This window comes from Haemaphysalis longicornis, unplaced genomic scaffold (assembly GCF_048455015.1).
Source record: "Haemaphysalis longicornis isolate Haplotype H1 unplaced genomic scaffold, Haemaphysalis longicornis Haplotype H1 scaffold_9, whole genome shotgun sequence".
NCBI classification, from domain to species: Eukaryota; Metazoa; Arthropoda; class Arachnida; order Ixodida; family Ixodidae; genus Haemaphysalis; species Haemaphysalis longicornis.
In genome coordinates, this window is record NW_027526460.1 from 19718928 (window position 1) to 19740443 (window position 21516).

Below are 21516 nucleotides of genomic sequence, written 5' to 3' on the forward strand. Positions count from 1 at the left end.
TGCTTCCAAAACACCCTCTAGTTAAGAAAGCCTGCGCGTTGCCTTGTCTCCTAAGCTGTTATCTCCGGGAAAGTTGAAAGTTTCGTTAGCTACAGTGATGGCTTCGAGATTCGTTCAATAAAACTTCAAAATCAGTCATCAGTAGTATGACACGACCAAGCGGAGGGCGCCTTCTTATTAAGCAGGTGAAAAGGTTCCTCTACACCCTTCTTTTGCCCCGTGGCCGTCTGTGCGGGCGGGCCAGTGTACACAGCAGCGACGCGGGCCCGGAAGAAACGGCCGCGGAAGATAGACGACTACAGTAATGGCAAGAGGCGGCTCGGCGAGAAGAAATGAGCGACTCAGCCCCGGCGCTGCTGCGCTCGGGCTTCGCGGGGGCATGAAAGCAGGCCGCGTCTGCACCGCTCCATTCTTTTCTCCTTTTTTTTTTTTTTTCTGGCGTCATGAAACGTGTATCAGAGCGCAGTTTTCTAACGGACGCTCCCCGTCCCGGGCGGTGTCGGCGTTTGTTTCCTCTAAGTGCACACACACACATATCAGCGAGCTTTGTTTCACCGCCGTCGGGTTTAGTCATCGTTTCGTCATTCTCCTCCGATGATGCTGTGGGCCACGTGCGCTTCGACGAACGCTGCGCTCCGTTCCTGTTGCGCAGCCCACTGCACAAACAAATTTCCAACAGATTGAGAAAAAAAAGAACAATAAGCCCACAGTGCCGCGATTCAAAAACCGATCATAACAGAAAGTGAAGAAAGAGAGAGAGAGAGAGAGAGAGAGAGAGAGAGAGAGAGAGAGAGAGAGAGAGAGAGAGAGAGAGAGAGAGAGAGAGAGAGAGAGAGAGAGAGAGAGAGAGAGAGAGAGAGAGAGAGAGAGAGAGAGAGAGAGAGTCATTGTGGAATGCGCGATCACAGGAAAAAACAGAAAATACTGAAAGTCTTTTCATAAAACTAGGTGAATGCTAGTGGCAGAGCTCCAGCGGGGGAGAGCGCCGCTGGTAATTTTTATTTTGCTTTTTTTTGCAAGTGAAACGACGGGGGGCAGTGGGTGTCGCTTCGCGCCCTTGCCACAGCGCTTTTCTGCGGCTCACCCTCCACGAGGGAAAGCAAAAGCGACGGCCCCAACCCCAGAACACATGCATTTGCATGGCGCTACCCCGTCGTTTCAAAGCGACGCCCGTTTTTTAGAGAATTTAGCCCCAGCTGTTTTTTTTTTATCGCTCGCGCGACGTCATTTCCCCGTGTTACTTTGACAGGCTTCGCACCGACAGACACGATTCTATGAGGTGGGGTAGCTATAGCGCTTTTGCTGTAAAAATAAAAGACTTATAACAAGTAACCGCTCACGTTGGTCATTTTCGTCTCTCCTTGTGTTTGAGACATTTCTGCAGGTCCCCCTTTCTTAACCGTGTATCTTGATATCTTGTAAGCTTTTTTATCACGTTCAAATCAAGGGAGGTTGACGGTAAGATGCAACTGTCATACACTTCCTTCTTCCGGGATAATGGTAGGCTGCCATTCATTATCTGAGAGAAAGAAAACGTTGCGCAAGCTAGACGTGGACGCAGAAGACAAGGTAAAACAGATACATGCGCCATTATCTGAGAATGCCTGTCGCATGCACTCCCCCCATTCTTATCCTGCCAGGTATTTACAGTGCTTTTTTCCGGCTAAAGTCCATGGTGTAGCTGTTTAGAGTAAAAGATAGAGCGTTTGCCATTAGAAGCTTTAAAACCCACGGCAACGATAGTGGAACATGCTGTGTGTATCGTCGGTTAAAGCACGCAGAATTGAAGCACCATTTCTCCTGGACAACTAAGATAGTATGAACACACGAGGAAGCCATCAGCAACTACATACATAATCATTCAGGCTGAATTGAAATGGCCGAGATATTAAAAACCGAATCAACAAAGCCAGTCGTACCTTTTTTCATGAACACTCAAACCCCAACCGCTCTTCACTAACACTGTAGCCCGCTTGACGTTTCTGCATAAAGAAAAAGGCTTGAAAAGAGCGTTTCATTGATAGCGCTATACTAAAAAAAAAAGCGTAGAACCCGTTACAAGCATACAAAGCATAAAAGAAACCATAAAAGAAGACAGAAAGCCTAAAATGGGGGTGTGGGTGGGACGGAACCTGAATAGTGTTGCCGAATTTTTTTGTCGTCAAGCTATTCTCTCCGAGGTTCAACGCCCCTTACTCTTCCGGCCTTTTCCCTCAGCTGGAAGCTTTGCCTCTTTCCTTTTCTTTCATTGGTTCCTCATTTGATTTCCTGTTTCGAGCGCTCCTTCTAGAACTGCACACCGTTTTTCTCTCAAGCACTTATATAAACTTGGTGCAAGACGTCAAAAACAGGTGCGCTTGAGTGCCTCGCCTCCCACGATCAATAGACGTCACACGTGCACTCGGCGGGAAAGGAATAAGGAAATAACATGATTGTGAGGAGGCGCGTTTAAGAGCCAGGAGCCAGAAGTGAAGACAACGAAGCGCTCGTGCTGGGGGCGCTTCGAGAGAAAAAAGAGCACGCGGGGAAGGAGAAGAAAGAAGAGGAACAGGAGGCGGAACGGAGGTAGCAAGTTGAAGGCAGGAGGAACGCGGCTCTCGGCGAGTTCTCTGCTGGACGCGAACGCCCAGGAGACTCAGAACCGAGCCACATTTCCCTCCTGGCCTTGTGGACTGACAGCGCACGGGCAACAGCGCCGTGTCATCATTTGAGAGTGAAGAAGAAGACGGTGGTGGCACGAACGAGCAGGAAGAACGAGGTTCAGGGAGCGACCTGCCGGGCGCTAACGTTCGGGGGAACTCCGCTTCGAGCCGCACCTTCCCCGTTGACTACCAGAAACTTTCAACCGAAGCCGACGTGTCTTCTATCGGCCGGAGCACCGACCTCAACAGGAACACCGTAGCAGCGGACCGAGCCCTGCGCACCGGGACAGCTTACCGACAGACCAACACGTGAGCGCGAACTATTTTGGGCGCGAACCTTGTTGCGTAGGACATTCACTGTCTTGTCTTCTTAGGTTAATGTTGATTATCTTTTTCGTCAGTTATTTGTCCCGTAAATACACGTTGTCCTTGTCCGCAGTCAACAGCCTCGCTTCTTCTCCGCTGGGTAAACTTTATCCTCCTCATCCAGAAAAACAACCTGCATCACAATAATGGCGTCCGCGACAGGACTCTCTGAAATATTATCAGAGAGTTGAGGAGGAAGGTGTGTCGGAGAGGCGAGCATTTGGCCGTCGACATGGAATTAGAATATTTGCTGAAGATCGGGAAAGGGCTAGGACTGGCGGGTGCTGAGCTGAGGAAATGGTTGGACAGAGAGGCAAACGCTGCTCGTGAAAGAAGGGCACACGCGAGAGACGCAGAAGTGCGACGGCTTCAACTTGAACTGGCCGATCTAGACCGCAAGATTAAGCTTGTGAAGAATGAATCGCAGATCTCGATTGCTGAGTTAGACCTCGAAATATTAGGCACAAACAGTCGTCACGGAGAAAACGGATGCAGACAAGAGGGCATTGACCTCCAGGCTCGTGAGGGAAAAGTAACGCGGGTCGCAGCCTGTGACGAGGCCACGCGCAAAGAAGACGAAGAAAAGGAGTTTGAACGGCCGGCCGCGCCGGTGAAACACGAGTTCGACACACGAAGAGTTTCACGTGCTGAGCTTAGCACACAGGCAGACAAGCCGCGTGCTGGCACGCCTACTGCTAATGGACCGAGTGAGGTCAGCGTTGTGCAGCCGTGTGCCGAGCTGTCTGAGCTGTTTAGAACGCGCTCTCAGACGGAGCAATTCAATGTCGACCACGAAGAGCGAGTAATTGAATCGGGTAGAGATGGCCTTCAGGAGTTGATGTTCCCGGGCAAAAACCTTTTTCCTGACCAGGGAGGCCAATCTTTAACTGGCGATTTTGAGCGAACACATGCAACCCCTAGAAAACAACCTGCGAATAAGGGGGAGGCCAAACGGTCAAAGCCTAGTGTTGTTGACAGATGTGAGAGTCGACCTGAATGTGGATACAGGCCAAATGAACAACTCGAGGAAGTAATACACCGCAAAAAACAGACGTGGAGAAGACGGTTCACGATGGATAGAACCAATACTTATCCGCCGCAAAAAGCGCAGGCTGGAGAACTACCTGATGTGTCCCGCCGCTTGCGAGCTCACAAGTGGGCCCTAAGAATCGCTCGCAAGGGCAAGGTATCTTGCAAAATCATGAAGCATTGGTTTCGAGCGAAACAAATTGACCCGCTTTCGTGCATCAGGCGTATGAGCGATGCGAACAGAGCCGTTGTTCAGAGCCAAGCGGGGAACGCCGGGAAAGGTGCTGAATGGAAGCGCCGCAAAAAAGTGAAAATGAAGCCGACGATCAACGAACCGGTATGAACTCACGGCATCAACTTCGCTAGAAATCGGAAGAAAAGGACAGATCTCAAATTAATTTATTTTAGGAAAGAAAAGTGGGAGATTGTTGTGTAATATGTTCAATGGTTGTACTCTGCCAAATGGGAGCGGGCTACTTGACCCCACTTGAACCAACGCCGATCGTCTGGAGTGTGGAATATTTTCGCACAGTGGTAACTTTGTTGTGTGATATAGTTAAAAAGTATGTTAGTTGGTTTGCTTAGCACAATCTTGGTTCTGTTAATTCTTAGGTGATACTTTTGTGGAAGTCGCGGTTTAAAGTGTCAGCAGGTTCTTGCATTCTTAAGCAGCTGTATTTTTAGTTTGTGTTTGTGTGCTTGTTAGGTTGATCATTTTATAGACTGCTGGTATGTGCTCGTTAATTGAACCTGTGTTGGTGATCTTAGTGATAGGTGGTGCAGTGCGTGTGCAATGACTGGACACTTTAGTGTGACTGCCGGAAACCTTCTCACTGGAAGTGATTTTCCCCGAAAACACTTCTTCTGATGGGGGCAATTGTGAGGAGGCGCGTTTAAGAGCCAGGAGCCAGAAGTGAAGACAACGAAGCGCTCGTGCTGGGGGCGCTTCGAGAGAAAAAAGAGCACGCGGGGAAGGAGAAGAAAGAAGAGGAACAGGAGGCGGAACGGAGGTAGCAAGTTGAAGGCAGGAGGAACGCGGCTCTCGGCGAGTTCTCTGCTGGACGCGAACGCCCAGGAGACTCAGAACCGAGCCACATTTCCCTCCTGGCCTTGTGGACTGACAGCGCACGGGCAACAGCGCCGTGTCATCATTTGAGAGTGAAGAAGAAGACGGTGGTGGCACGAACGAGCAGGAAGAACGAGGTTCAGGGAGCGACCTGCCGGGCGCTAACGTTCGGGGGAACTCCGCTTCGAGCCGCACCTTCCCCGTTGACTACCAGAAACTTTCAACCGAAGCCGACGTGTCTTCTATCGGCCGGAGCACCGACCTCAACAGGAACACCGTAGCAGCGGACCGAGCCCTGCGCACCGGGACAGCTTACCGACAGACCAACACGTGAGCGCGAACTATTTTGGGCGCGAACCTTGTTGCGTAGGACATTCACTGTCTTGTCTTCTTAGGTTAATGTTGATTATCTTTTTCGTCAGTTATTTGTCCCGTAAATACACGTTGTCCTTGTCCGCAGTCAACAGCCTCGCTTCTTCTCCGCTGGGTAAACTTTATCCTCCTCATCCAGAAAAACAACCTGCATCACAATGATCAAGGTAGACAGGAACCTATACACTAAACGTATAGGCGCGAAAACTCTACAAGCGAAACTTTTGCTTTTCTTCTAATCTTAGCGTCATTGCTAACGCAATTATGTTTAACAAAAAGAAAGAAGGTGCACTCCCAGATACGTCAGCGGTGGAAATGTTTTTTGCGCGTATTTTTGTTCTTGTTGCCTGATTAGCTGAATAATCATTGAGTCATTAGGGATGAGAACACATGGTATAAACAGTCGCTAACGTGACGAATAATGCCAAAAGACAAGACTGATTAGCGATAAGCTTCCGGTGAAAGGCGAATACTGTCCTTCTATACGGTGCACTTTCGGGACCTCGCTGTTGACGCTTATCAAAAGCTGTGCGCTCTCTATTTCATTACTGATAAAATGCAGAGCTTGGGCGTGAGAGATGGGAATGAGGAACGGAGAAGAGTTGCAGGCGCCTTGTCGAGGTTAGGGGATAGAAGTGGAGGCGAGAGTTGGAGTGGAAAGCGCTTATACTTAGAATAGTAGCAACAAGGACGAGAAAGACAACAGTACGGAAGGGTGGGGTGTTTAGATAGAGGAACTAAAGAAAGTTAGGTAGCAAAGAGTGGATCTGGCTGACGTAAAATAGGACCAGCTTGGTGTCAATGCACAACTCTCTTGAGCAAATCGAAGCGAACTCTGCGTAGCCACAATGGAAAGCGCCTCAATCTACGCCATAGGCGCTTCCGTGCCGTCAAAACTGGCTGCTGTCAGAGGCATTAACCTCACATACGTACATTGACCCACACTCCATGTCTGCCACAACCGACCGTCGTCTTATCCGCGCGTGAAGCCAAGAGCGCTTTTCTTTTTCCGTTACTTCATTTTTTCGCGTAATCTTGCGACGGTGGTAACGATCTGGCACAAAGCAGTCGCCTGTGCCAGACGCGCATCCGTATTCCGGAGCTGACCCCGCGGTTTGTCGCGGCGCGTCCTGAAAGCGAGCGTGCGCGGGCCTGTTTATTCCGACGCGGGGCCGGTGGCACCGAACCGTAACCCGATGCTCCCACGCGGTGTTCGCGCATGCGCAGTCGTTCGCGTATGGCGACACCCGAAGCCGACGTGGAGGTCGTCCAAGCGAAGATCCGGAGGCGGGCATTTGAGAAGGCGATTGCGCAACAAAGCAGTAAACAGACGCGGAGGCGTAGGAAGCGCGAGGCGGCTGTCACTCAGAGCGATGCGGGAGCTTCAGACGTCGCTGCTCGCCTGCCTAAGGAAAGAGAGAGGACTATTCGCTGCGGAACTTGGAAGCTCCCGCATCTGGTCGCGGGAAGAACAATTGGGTTCGAATCACTGTAATCGATGGCTTATACACTGATACAGAATGTGATTGCCTCATTCCCTACATGCCCATTTATTACCCCCGATTAATGAGACCCAGTAGGCATTGCCATGGGCGTACCATTTTTAAATAAACGAATCGTCATTTTGCGGCATACGCGCTTCACCTTTAAGCGCTGTAAAACTGCAATAATTAGTCAGGCGGGGTAGTCACCACAGACACATTGTCCATAGAAACGTTATTGCTAATTAAAGTTATTGATAGGCGTGACAGACAGATTCACGCGTGTTGGCACCGCAACACTGCATCCGCTCCCCACAAAAACTAGTTCCCTGCCAGCTAAGCCTACACCTTTGCTGCGTATTGAATGACGCAAGCCTGCCAGACGTGACGCGCGATATTGATGCAGCCTGGTCTGAATCTTTTGCCTGTCTGAGCGCAGTAGGTGAAACCGACGATCAAATTGAATAGGTGAATTGTTTAATTTATGGTGTAATGGTATCCGCATTAACAGTGGCGTACACAGGATGCTAGCAACGCTTGTTCCTGGCTTGTGCACAGCGGTGAACTCGGAATGGTGTACGGAACGTATGTGGGTTATGGGCGGACTATTCAGGGGGCAAAAAAAACAAAACAAAAAAAAACACCTGTGGCTGAGTTGTCGTAGGAATCAGTAAAACAAGAAAGTGAAATGTGCAGCGAAATCTGCAGCTGAGCATGATTTTCGGGTCGGCGGCTGTCTTGTGGGTGTGCTTGGCGAGCGATGCCCTGCTGGCGGGTCGCTTTTGCAAAGGTGTACTGGCGTCATTTCCGTGACGGATATAACGTCAGTGAAATCTTGGGGTATGGCGGCATAAAACACTTTCGTGTTAAAATATAATACCCGAAAACGAACAACCCTAAATATAACGCACACTTTAGTACTAAAGGTTGCTTCCCCGCAAGAAGACCCTGTGTGCAAGGGTGCATCCTTTACAGGCCGCTTGCTGCACGATTCACAGGCCGCAGAAAGGGGAATATTGCCCCGGACAGTTACCACCTGTAACCGAAAAAAAGAGCATTTTGTGCCTAATAAGCTTTTTTTACCTGCCCTAAGCAGCGCTAGTATTAAACTAAGATTATAAAACACAGGTATATTAGCCCTTTTTGGTAAGATGGCATGTCATCACTCCGCTACAAAGGGGAAACCAATAACAATCATCATCATCATCATGCTTCATTGTATGGGCGTCACTTCCGTGACGGATATGACGTCAGCGAAATCTTCGTGTATCCGGGAATAAAACACTTTCGTTTTAAAAAAATAAAGAGCGTGTGTAACCCACTGGACCCCTGATACAAACTGAATAAATGCGTCGACACTGTTTTGCTTTTATACACTGACTTTGCCCTCATGTCATGCAAAGAGCAAAACTCAAGCAACTCAAGTGGCAAACAGAGGGACACATACGAATCTACAAACGCTAATCCGCGCGAACTGAGCAGATCACACCTGCCTGCTTCGAAGCTGGAAAGAGCAGATAAGCCTTTAGGGACACACGATGCGGGACGGAACAATGCTGTCCATCAGTCTCTCCACGCCTTTCGCGACGCCGTGCACACTTCCGACATTCGCTTACCGGATACCCGATAGTCATCTGTTCGTTACGATGAGGGCGTGGCTGATGTCTCGGACAGTGAATCAATCACGCTATGCGGCGATCCGACGTCCTTATTTTGCTCCTACTTTTACTCGATATGACGTCTTCCTAACCGCCCGGACATCCCGTTGCGTGCGTTCAGCTTCCAGGTGTTCAAGTGCACTCCTGCTATACGCATATCGAAGTGCGGTAAAAGGCTGCTTGGTTTCCTCCTATATGCACGCAATCGTGTAATGGTAATAACAGTGATAATTAATTTATAATAGTAATAGCAATAACTCAATTAAGAGTTTATTAAGGTCCCACGGACAGTCGACAGATCTCTGCACAAATAGAAGAAAACGAAAAAGAAACCCTTTAACATGGAAATTATGCGCATACAATGTGAAAACAATTTCGTCACAGTTTAATGAGCACGCATGCGCACTGCCCACGAACGTGTAAAGTGGAAGCAACAATCCAAAAAGATGAACACGAGGAAATGCAGAACGAAAAATCCCTAACGTGGACAGCATACCATGCAAAAAGCAACGTTTGTTTATGTGGCTACAGAATATCAACTTATTAGTCTTTGAAGACGAACAAGGATGTATGGACAAGGAACTAAAGCTCGCGAAAGATATTTTTCTCTAAAGCAAACGATCGATCGATTGATTGATTGATTGACTGATTGACTGATTGATTGATTGATCGATCGATTGATTGATTGATTGATTGATTGATTGATTGATTGATTGATTGATTGATTGATTGATTGATTGATTGATTGATTGTAGGGTTTAACGCGCCGACGCAACGCAGGCGATGAGGCGCGCCGTAGTGGAGGGCTCCGTATTAATTTTCACCACCTGGGGATCTTTAGCGTGCGCCAAAATCTCGTACACATGGGCGTTTTTGTTTTTCACCTCCATCAGAAAAGCGGCCGCCGCGGCCGGGAATCGGTAAAGCAAACGAAAACGCAGCAAAACAAAAGCGCTCACTGGAGCCGTGTAGTTTTCTCGAATGGGGGGAGAAAGATGAGAAAATAATTTAAAAAATGAGCTTCAGAGAAAGCGCATCTAATAAATTCATTCCCCGTTATATCGCTTTGCGTCGAGGTCGAAAGGAACTAAAATTGAGCATTTCTCGCTTTTAACACTACAGATAAAATACGATTCAGCGTTGATGAACCGTTACAAACTACATGCCTTAAATAGTGCAAAAAACATAGCGTGTAACAACTTATGCTTTGAATTGACTCCGTCTTCAAGCGAGTACCCTTTAAATTAGACTGACCGCAGTGTCGAAGAAGCATGATTTTGTTAATACGCAGATGAACAGATACGTTCAACTTTAAACAATACTGTGCAGACGAACGCGTGCACGCTGGGAGACACGTACAGGCACGCACTATGCAAAATACTTAGCAGGAAAAACACGCTGCTTATTTTACAAACTTTTGTTAGTTTTTGTTCTCTTGCCTTCCCTGTTCATTTGCATTTATGCTACAGTAAGGCTTGTCATTTATTAAATTTGTGCAAAGAACACGGTAGTGTTTAAGCCTACTTCGCTGGGTTTTTTTTTTTTTTTTTTTTCTTGGATGGCCAACCATCAGCGCCTGAAGCTCAGGGAAATAAAGTTCATTCGCTCACTCACGTTTTTTTCTTTAGCGCAGCGTTCAACAAAAGCGCACTTTTGCGAGCTGTGAAACAACATACGCACGAGATGTATACAGTCGGCGCGCACACGCAAGTGAAACCAGAAAGAAGGATATAGAAACAAAGTGGGTCTCAAGCGAACTAATACATTTTATGAGCAACTGGATATCGTGAAGGTATTCTGGTTCCCTTTTACAGCACAAATACGAGTGCACCCGCGGGCCTTAAACCAATGCACTACCTTATTGAGAGAGAGAGCCGTGAAGTCGCAGATGTCGTCCCATTCCGTTCCTCTGCTCCATTTGCAAATCAAATGCGACCGGCGGCGATGTATACGCGTCTCGGCGGGTCTCTTCGAGCGGCTCGTGTCTGCGCATTGGGCGTATATGTCTCCGGAGGATTCTCCGGCGTCGGATATCGGCATGTGCCGCCTGGAATTCCTTTCTGTCCACATCCCGTGCTTTCGTTTTTTTATTTTTTAGGTTTCCGAAACGCTGCACCGTTTCCTTTCTCCCGCATACCGGCGAAAATAAAGAAGGAAGCGCTTGTTCCCACGTGAAACTCCGCTAGCGCAGCATACAACGCGACCGTCATCACTGCAGGCGTGCCGGCGTCGGGCCATGAATAAATTCCGGTCCTCTCGTCTGCGGGAGAAGCAGTCGCACGTCGGGCGCCGCTGTTTACCGTTTATGTTCGTCCATATCATTTTTGCGAGCGTTCGGTTGTGCTATAAAATGCCGCGGGTGGAGAAGTATTACAACGTCGAAATGTTTTGAAATATACGCTGAAGTTTTGTTTCGTGAGCTCTTAGCAAGTTTTGCCCGTGTGTCTGTTATTACAGGAGAAACGTTGCTGCTCGCAGCCGCATGAAATGCTATCCAAACGAGACTTGTTTAAAATGATGCACGTTTTATACTTGCCGGGAGTGTTCAGTTACCTGACAGCCACTGAGAGTGGTTGGAATTGTCATTGGTTGTGTGTGTCGTTTTGAAATAGTACATAACTGTCCAGATTTCGTTGACGTCATATTCGTCGCGGAAATGACGCCAGGACAACAAAGCAAGCGGCCTGTAAAGGGTGCATGCCTGCACACAGGGTCTTCTTGTGGGGAAGCAACCTTTAGCACTACAGAGAGAGTTCGTTTTCGGGTTTTGTATTTTAACACGAAAGTGTTTTATGTCGGGATACACCAAGATTTCACTGACGTCATATCCGTCACGGAAATGACGCTAGTACACCTTTGCCGAAGCAACCCATCAGCAGGGCGTCGCTCGCCAAGCACACCCACAATACAGCCGCTGCTGTAAGCTGTGCAAAGGCAAAGCAAGAAATTAATTAATTAATCAATTAATTAATTAATTAATTAAAACGCGAGGCCAAACTGTGAGCGCAACCGTCAGGTTCACCAGTAGTAAAACAGCTATAGCTTTCGAAGCCCTGCAGCTGCCTGCAGCCTTGACTCCAACCTGGCTGACTCAAGCTGCCTTGATCGTTTCCAGGTCCTACGAGTAACCACAGCACTAAGAAGGCGCTGGATCGCTGCGTTCTAGAGGAAGTGGGCTAGGGCTTTCCGGGTAATCCCCACCCGATTAGGATAATAAAGTTCTCTCTCTCCCTTTTCCCTCTCTCTCTCAAAGTCGGGATTGTACTGATTTCTTTTTCAACTTTTTAAACCAAACTCCTCCGCACTAGTGTCAGTAGATATGGCATAAGGGTACCGCCACTAAGGCACGCAAGTCAACAACGGCGGCCATTTTGGTTGCGAGATTGCTGCTTCTATACGGCCTCGCCGCTAACTTTGACCGGGTCTATTAACAACACTGCCGAAGATGCAGCAAAATGGTATCTTCGGACATACTTCTGCTGCAGAAATGCTGTTATAGGCGTTATCTTTGATTCGCGTTCGGAACGACGTCAGTCGCGCGCAGCCGCAAAAGCAGGGAGGACAAGCTGTCGACCGACTAAAACGCATAAACAACAAAATGGCGGCGCCCATGAACCGCCGCAGTGTAAACAAATGTCAATTAATGCGAAATGACCAATGATCATGGCGGCGATGCGAAACAACAGGAGAAAAGAGTGCCGATACTCTGTAACATTATCTAGTGACACTACCCTGTGCCTCACCCGCAAGAAGGAAACACAGACACCATCCAGCACACGTGTGCGCGCAGGAACGGAGCGGTCGCGAGCAGATGGCGTCAAAACCACGACCTAAAAGTTCAAGGGTCCCCCTCACTCACTTCTCGGCGGGACCTGTCCCGCTACTCCGCAGTGGGCTGCGCTCTTCGTTTTATCTTGTTCGCTGCCACACGCCCCATTTTCTTGCTTTTTAGACAACGCGTTCGGCTGCAGAATACGCTTCGCGGTCCCTTTGTGTGTGCAAGCGGGGAGCGCGCGTGCTTTGGAGACTCGCTGTACAGGCACCTGGCTTCCTTCCGGGATTCTCCGTGATGCTCGGTATTTCGCGTTCCCGGCCTATTGTTGCAGGGAAAGCTGCAACAGCGAGAGCAACGACAAGCGTGTAGAAAGGTGCGCAAGGCTTGCGAACAATCACTCCGTTTAATGAGACAGGCGCGGCCATCCAAGGCGCGAAGATGTTTTATACCTCGCTTCGTGCGTGAGCAGCTCCGTCACACTCCAGTGATGTGTCCTGTCCACGTCGTTTGTTGTTTTTTCTTAGTGTTAGGTTTCTCTTGTTTTTTTTTTTTTTTTTCTTAGCTGTAGCGTTCACGCCGCTGCAAGGAGGAAAGAGGTGCTTTTTATTGAGCACCGCTCTTCTCTTCCCCCTTCTCTCTTCCTATCCTTTGAAGCCCCAATCCCCTTCCCTGGACTGGGTCGTATGAGGGTGAACTCCCTGTTGAGTTCAACAATATCCCCAGGCCTTTTCTCTTCCCTCCTTTGTTAATAAATCACCACCACCCACGTGTTTTAGTGGTCAGCTGCACGAGCACGCAGGCCTTCCGATTGTTTATACGTAGTGTGATTTGGTCTTGTTTGACTATTTGTTGTGGCGCTAATTGTAGTGACCTCAAGTTATCCTCAGGTTGACTCCGACCATCATGCGTGACTTTCTTGTGACCTTTCCAGAGCTTTCTAGTGATTTCTACTTTATTGTAAACCTAGTTTACTCTACCATGAAAACCGTTAAATTTACCGCACGACAAGGTATTTTCAGAATTTCAAAGAAATTAAGGGGGGGGGGGGGGCTATGAGCCGAAGCTGCAACTGTGCTACGACTAAGAGAGAGAGAAACAATTTTCTACGACTAAAAATTGCGTTGTATCGTACTCTTGCGACCCATTTCGACCGGGGTCTTCTCCGAAACGTCGCACTCTCGGCAGGAACGGAAGTCGGCCCAGTCCTCCCAACATCACGCGCCTGTCACGCGCGAACGATATCCACACACGCGACCGTGTCAAATTACTATTCCTTCAAAGCACTCCGGTGTCGGACGTGTGCAATCTGCACTCTGCGCCACACCCGAAGACGAGTGCGCCGCGCGAGCGCGCACGTCCGCCCTTTTCCTCATTCCATTTCTCGGAGACGGAACTGGAAATGCGGAGCTCGAGCGGGAAAAGTTGACCCGGGGCAGGGTCATTAAGAGAACGACGCTGAAAACCTTGAACTTGCCTCGACCGAAACAGATACGAACGAGCGCATGTACAGAAGTACCGCATGAGAACAAACTCAGTATCGACGACCGACCCCGAGCACAAATAGCGGGAGAAGAGAGATACACGTACCTACACGCGCACGACACAGCGCGTTCGATCGAGTCCCAAAATGATATGTGATGGACGGTCGCGTCCTTCGCGCTCGAACGGGTGCACGCTTGCACGCGGAGTGGAGGTGGGGGGATATTTCGGTGCGCCTTCGCACCAGAGGTGAGCGGTATCGCTATACAAAATAACCGCTACGTTCTCTTAGGGGTACTTCTGAGCATATTTTTATCTCTGCAGTGAAATATCTTTACCGTATGTGCATCGAATCTATCGCGATACCCTGCCAGGCAGAGTATCTCCTATCATTATTACCGGAAATGATGTCCTGTTTTTACCGTTGGGGTTTTGTGACCTCGGAGGGGTTTTTTACGAAGAGTCTTTAGGTTTACTATCCCTCTTTTCTTTTTAATGTGGCTGATTTTTTAAATGACTAGATGGTACCGTTACCTTCATACTTAAATGAAGGATATCGTCACGATCCAAGACATTTGCACAATGAAGGTGGAGTTTATTCCCTACAACACGAACGTCTGCTGGTGCAGACAGATAATAAAGTATTCTTTAGTTCGTGAACCTTGTGATTTAAGAGAGTGAAATGCTGGGCTTGTTGGTTCATAATGTAGCAAAAAAGAAACCAGCGGCAAGAACACGCAGGACAAGAGAAGGAGGGACACAAACACAACGCTGGACAACAAAGCACAACAAAACACTACAAAGCACTACAAAGCACTACACAACAAAGCACTAGACCGGTGTAGCGCAGTCCGAATTGAACAACCCTTCAAAGGATGTGATGTTCCTGAAGTGAAATTGCGAACCTTCATACCAGCAAAAACTTGCTCATCCACCTTTTCCCCTGTATTTATCCTCACCCGCCTTTCCTAGTTACCCGTTTCCTCAACGTGGACCACGGGTTCTCCTTTTTTCGCCATAAAAGTAGTACTAGTCCTAACTCATATCCATATTCTTGTATCTGTATACTCGGATACTTTTCTTACTGGGTGAGATATCCCATTACGTCAAAGAGAAATGTATCTTCACGGTTGGAAGGCAGACATGTCGTGATATTTCTATTCCTGGGTACTTTTCTGAGTATATCTATGCCCGGTCCTGCTTCACAAGCCGCACGTATGCAGTCCATTGTACAAAACACATAAGCTAGGAATGCAAATGGGTTTAGTTTCACCTCGAGGAGGTTCACTATTATCTAAGCCCATCTAGGCCCTCTCTTTAGAATCAAGACCTCGTTCTACCTTTCAGCACCTCTGAAGTTGAACTGCTGGTAGAGTTACAACAGCCGGGTGTACTATTAACTCACCACAATGCAGAAATGTTATTCCTCCGGCTCTATAAATTTATTTTCTACACCTCTAAAATTTACAGTAAAAAAGGAACCTCTATAATTAAAAAGTACAACCTTGTTTAATAAGCGGCATCTTTCGTAAGGAATTTGCAGTTGTAGTTATTGTCACAAGTACAATGTGATTGTTATATAAAGGCTTCTTGCGACAGATACTGAAGCAAGGTTTCGAAAGGGCCTCTGCGAAGCTCATCATATACCGGTTGTGCACTGAAAAGCCATCCGCTCCGCGAGCTGTGATAACTCCTCCCGTTCGTTCCGTTCCACGACGACCTTGGTCGCACGCTGGTCTTTTCGTTGTGGTGTACATCCTTTATTCCAGTCGCGTAATTACGTACCGGACCACCGATGCGGCCCGTGATTGTCCGCGGAGCCGATCAACGCGAAGCTTGCAAAGCGCACAGCCAGGTGCTTCGAGTGTTTTCACCTGCCTTGCTTTCATTAAAACCGAGCGAAGGCGGGAAAATGGCCACTTTATTTTTGATGGTGGAAAAGAGGAAGGGTGATTACTGCGACACCGCAAGGTGACTGCGAGTGAGTCTAAATCGAACTGCCTGTCCTGAATGTTTATTTTCATTTGTTTGTTTTTTGTCCGGTTTTATGTTGCGATTTTAATGGCTAATGGACCCGGAAGTCGTTCATTTAAATATTCTATTCTCGCTCTTGCTCGGTAGGTGTTTGAGGGGATCTACGCGCGACGACTAACGCACGTTTCTTGCAATTAACATTAACGTACCTGTGTTGCGCATCTATTTATCGAGGAGAAAATGTGCCTGCGTCTATTATAAAAAAAATTTTTAAAATGAAGCAGTTATTGGGTGAGCAACTGAATCGGGCAAGCGACTGTAAAGGCTGTACGCTCATTCACTTCGAAATAAGCAGGTCGTGTTTCAAGAATAACGGCAATAAAACTGAATAGCAAGGACATCTAAAACAAAAATTATATTGTTGTAGGGCCAGGACCTAGAAGTGCCTGCATTTTAAAAGAGCGGAACAGACAGACTAAAAGGAAAAACGCGAGCAACGAGTACTGCTCTTTCTTCAGTGTTCCACGTGTACCCAGACTTTGGATTGAGTGCACTCTCTTACGCTAGCACTGGAGTAAAGCAGAAAGCTCGCTCTTGCTTTCACCTTTCAAAATGGTTGGGGTTATAGTATTCCAATTCACTATATTTGGGACTGCTCCATTAGTGGTTAATAAAGACGGTCATTAATCTGACGAAGGTGATCGGCAAAACAGGCTGCGTGGGTTCGCCATGCCGGCCAAACAATGCTTAAATCTGACTTGACCATTGTTCCTTTACTGCAATCAAGGCGCCGTCGTCTAGGCACGAGGAAGTGCAGTTGTTTCCGGTACTGAGTGCTGTTAACTGGCTAAAACACCCTAGTGTAGCAGATGGAGTTTCTTGTCCCCGTCCCACAACCGATGCTCGATCGATACCACCGTAAAGACGGGAAGAGTGCGCATGCGCAATCGCACCAACTGGGCACTAGTAGGACCGAAACAGGTACACGATCTTCTTTATATCACTGTGGTCGCCAGTCGTAACGTACCACGACGCCTGTCCCGGTAAAACCACCACACGGTGCGTGGTAGCGCGCATACGCACAGCCGCTGGCAAGCGCTCACTTGCGCTTACTACATATACTAGATACATATTTGGTGTTGGCTTTGTAGCCCTAATTGCACTCTAAGCGTCGTTCAATAACAGCTGAAAGCCTGGGCTACGAGTGACGAATGCGAGAGCAAGTAAGCGATTACTACTAAGCGCGCATTAATGGCGATGTTTTCTCCTTCTCTCCCGACGCAGCGGCCCCGGAGTGGGTGGCGAGGCCCCGAGACACGTCAGCGGCGCTCAACGGGCCGGCGTCCTTGGATTGCCTGGCGGTCGGCTACCCGACGCCCACCGTCCGCTGGTCCCGGGAAGAGTCAGGTGAGACGGGCGTTCCTCCTCCCTCCGCACCTACTTTGACACGACTGCGCCCGTATTTCATATTTAATGCGCTGCGGCAGGGCAGAGGTGAGACATCAACCATGGTAGATGATGAGCATGTATTTACAATATTTACGAGGCGGTCATGAGAGAGCTCGCACAGGCGACCCCCCCACACACATTCTTCGTCTGACGGTACGTCCGCAGCGCTATGCTCCACTGCCGTTTTCGTCTTCTCATGACAATATCACGTTGATCTTCCATTACAGATGACTGTACGTATATGGAATTGAAGTAGTGAGGGCTGATATTAACTGAAAAGTCACGAAAGGGCTATTGTGGAGCGGGGAATTTTGATTTATCGACGTACAGCGGAACCTTGATAACAGCAACGCAATGGGACGAACGCGGAAGGAAATAGGGCAGGTCGATATCAGGTAGGGAACACAAAACGATTCGACTATGAGGGTTAACGCGCCGACGCTATACAAAGGCGATGAGAAGCGCCGTAGTGGAGCGCTCCCGGTTAATTTTGACCACCTACATGGGATCCTTACGGTGCGCCGAAGTCTCGAACACACGAGCGTTTTCGCATCCCGCCCTCATCAGAAAAGCGGCCGCCGCGGCCGGGAAGCGAGCCCGCGTCCTTGGGATCAGCAGCATAACGCCTTAGCCACTGAGCCACCGCGGAGGGTTAGAGAGACAAAACGCTTCGATATAAGCCGGAGTCTGTACGACATTCAAGTTCGTGCACCTTGCCTCAAGAAAACACATTTTCTTGTCTAGAAGCGCAACCAGCACACGCTTAAGTATGAAATAAACCTTGTGGAGAATTAAAATCATGATTTAACAGCGCAGGGAACCAGACGAGGAGCAGAAAGACACGGGGCGAGCGCTGTCCCGTGTCTTTATTTTTGGAGACAACAAAATAATGCCTACTTTCCCCTTTCCTCTTCCTTTTTTTCTTTCCCTTTCTTCTTTCTCTTTTTCTTTTTCATAATTTGTGTATACTGCGCGCGCATCTCTGTGTTTTCTGTTTTTCTGTCCGAATAAGCATTCAGTTGCTAGTCAGCGCTCGTCCCGTGTCTTTCTGCTCCTCGTCTCGTTCCGTGCGCTGTTAAGTCATGATTCCATACCAACTGCCGCAAATTTCCCTTCTGCTGGAGAATTGAAACCCTGTGGATTTTTTTTTTTTCCTGTGCGCACTTGTGTACGCTGTACTACTCGCTGCTCAAAAAAAAGAAAAAAGCTCCAATCCTATAAGACAGTGTTGCAGTGTCTGTAATGTTTGCATATTGCCGCGAACCATGGCTTGGGATGAGTGTATTTCACCGGCGCGGGGCCGCGCCCGGCTATCTTATCCTGTTTCAAGCGCCTGTTGGCTTGTTTTGATAGGGAAAGGGTGTAACCTTAGCCTCACTACCCTATGCCTGCGGAAAGGAGAGCGCTCCGAGATAAAGTGCATGCAGAGTAGACGCCTCGCATTCAATTCGCAGACTCCCTCTCGACTGTTCGCACCAGTTAGTTGACTGCTCCTTCGGCGTTTCTGCTTTTCTTCAATTGTTTATTTCAGGGCAGAATGTTCACTCCAATAAACATTGTCACAAGATCCCTTCGCCGTTCTTGAGTGCCTGACAATATCTGGCTGCAGCTCACGCATGCAACCCACGCGTGCAGTCTCTTATTGTGATCTGTGAGCCGAATATCACGTCACTTCGTCCGTCCTTCAGGATATGGACAATTTTCGTCGGATGCGAATGGAAGTGCCAGCAATGTGTTACCCCACATTCGCCGTGGCTTAACTTATATTAGGCACCAAGTTCCGGCCCACAACAGCAATGAATATGCTGACACGGTGCAATAAAAGACCGACACATTTTCAGTGACGGCTGGATATGTGTCACGCCGTGCATGATTCGATGATAACCACTTGGACATGATTATTGACGGCTGCCGTGGACCTCACATCATTGTGGGGACTTCACTGTGCATCATGAGATCTGGGGAAGCATCGTGAGCACCATGAGAGGACGACGCCTCGCGAATTCTATCCACAATCATGATTTGTACATTTTGAATGATGGTTGGCCGACATTCTTACAGGGCGCAACTTACAGCAGCTACCCAGAGCTCGCACTTATATCTAGACGTCTTTTGTCCGAAGCTGCGCAGTGCACAGGCACAAGCCCTACGAATCTGTTTGGGGTCGCCTCGATGCACATCAACGCGTGGAACGATCGTAGAAGCGCGAGCCTGACCTCGCGCAAGAACCTCTTCGTGTGCACCTCCGACGTGTGACAAGACATGAGTGTCATCCACTGTCGAGTATTTTCAGGGACCGGCCGAATTTAAACTACTCCCGAAGTATTTCGGCACAACAACATTTGTGATGCCTGCAGACTTCCAGCTGCCAAATCTCAGAAGTGCCTCTATGGGTTGTTACTTGTATCTAATCGTATACGGGTGCGGTTATCGATTCCTGGAATCGCTAAAAAATCCCACATGTCGTCTTCGGTCTTAAGACAACTTTCACTATTTTACATCGGTGAAATGTACGAGGAGACGTCGCATGTTTCCGTTGACGGCTCGGTCACGGTGTCTTCGTCGGCAGCGGCAGTGGTTATGCATGGAAAGGAACTGATCCAACGTTTCAAGATTGCTCACAGGACGCCGTCTACCGCAGCAGAACTGGTCGGTTTACGTGAAGCGCTCCGCACCATTTCTTGTGAAAGGCCGCAGCAGTGGACTATCTTTTGTGACAGCAAACCAGCACTGCAGGTACTAAGGTACCCAATCAAGCGAGGCGAATATGATCAGGCGACCACTGATGTCGATATCCTGTTTAAAGAGTTCCTCCTGTTAGATGATGGTGATTATGGTGGTGGATGTTGTTTAAAGAGTTGAGTGAAGGCCACACGGTGGTGCTTCAGTGGATATCAAGTCACTGTGGCATCGCTGGAAATGAGTTGGAGAATGCAGAAGCACAGCAGGCACGCCACAATATAACTTTCCTGGTTATACCCATCACAAGACAAGAATTAAGATACCAACGCAATACTCTACCGAGCATGTAAACAAGCTGCAGCCTTGCATTTTTCTGGCCCGAAGAATCGACATGAACGCCTTTACAGGCTCGATCCAGAGCAAAAGTTCTGGTTCACTCATGCTCCTCGACTTCGCAGAAGTCAAGAGATATGGCTACACAGGCTGTGTCTTGGACTAGCATTGACCCGGAAGTATCTCCACAGAATCAGACGCGAGGACAGCCTGTGCGGTTGTCTCGAGACTATCGAACATTTGCTTAGGGCTTGTCCAAAGTACTCTAGTGCGCGAAAGAACCTTCAGGCAAGTGACACTCGCCCTCTGTACGAACAAAAGATTTTGGGCTGACAACAGGAAACAAAGCCTAGCCGTTAAAGCCCTGCTTACATTTCTTAGCGACTTATCTCTGGATTATGGGCTCTAGGTTGCGACACAATTTAACAGACTGCGAAATAATGTCTCAAGGGTTTCTTTGTTTCATGGACGATAATCATGTGCTGAAAAGTGGACTGTAATCATCTGATTCAGTGCCCCGTTCTATAAGAGACGTTTATTGGTTTTACCGCTTGACCATAGTTAATTTGTCGATTTCATTATCATTTCTCATATTTTCCATATTCATTTTTTTTTCTCTTTTTGTACCCAGTACCCTCCCTTCAGTGGGAAATAGCAGGCCCAAGATCACTTTCTCAGGCCGACCTCTTGTCCCTTTCAATAAACATTTACTCTCTCTCTCTCTCTCTCTCTCTGTCTACATTTAGACCGTTCGTAGATGCGTTTACCTAGTGCACGAATGCACGGATTCGTTCTTCGTTTGCGATTTGGATGTTTGAAGGTTTGAAGATCGTTTCGACGCACTTTTAGCTTTTGCGCTTCTCTCAACTTCATTTACGAAGGAATGGTAATTTCTTTCCGACTGCAGTACTTCTGCAGTATTTCAATCGCCCCTAATCGATATCGGTACGCTCATGAACGACTGAAGTGGCTGTCTTTTTATTTATTATTATGTTTTGCTATATCTTTGTCTTAGTATTTCATTCACGCTCATTCTCAGTCGCTCACAAAGCAACGGCGTCCTTCTAGAATCTCCCAAGGACACTGAGGCGAAAGCAAAAGTGAGCGTAGCCTCTACTCGACGCGAAACCATCATTATTAGCGGTCCCGGCAGGGAGAACGCGTATACAATGGTTAGCCCTTTCACTGTCTTCACCCTGCCGTCTGTGTC

General features: G+C 48.3%; 1 protein-coding gene across 2 annotated transcripts in view; it reads left to right on the forward strand.

The window, feature by feature from the left end:
- LOC144153092 (cell adhesion molecule Dscam1-like) overlaps positions 1-21516 on the forward strand; it is a 136308-nt gene that overhangs the window by 84091 nt on the left and 30701 nt on the right. The window contains exon 3 of one of the 2 annotated variants that reach the window (XM_077684744.1): positions 17127-17249. The exons of the other annotated variant lie outside the window; for it this stretch is intronic. Within the exon in view, the coding sequence (XP_077540870.1) occupies positions 17127-17249 (123 nt within the window). The remainder of the gene's footprint in view (positions 1-17126; positions 17250-21516) is intronic. 2 annotated transcript variants of the gene reach the window in all.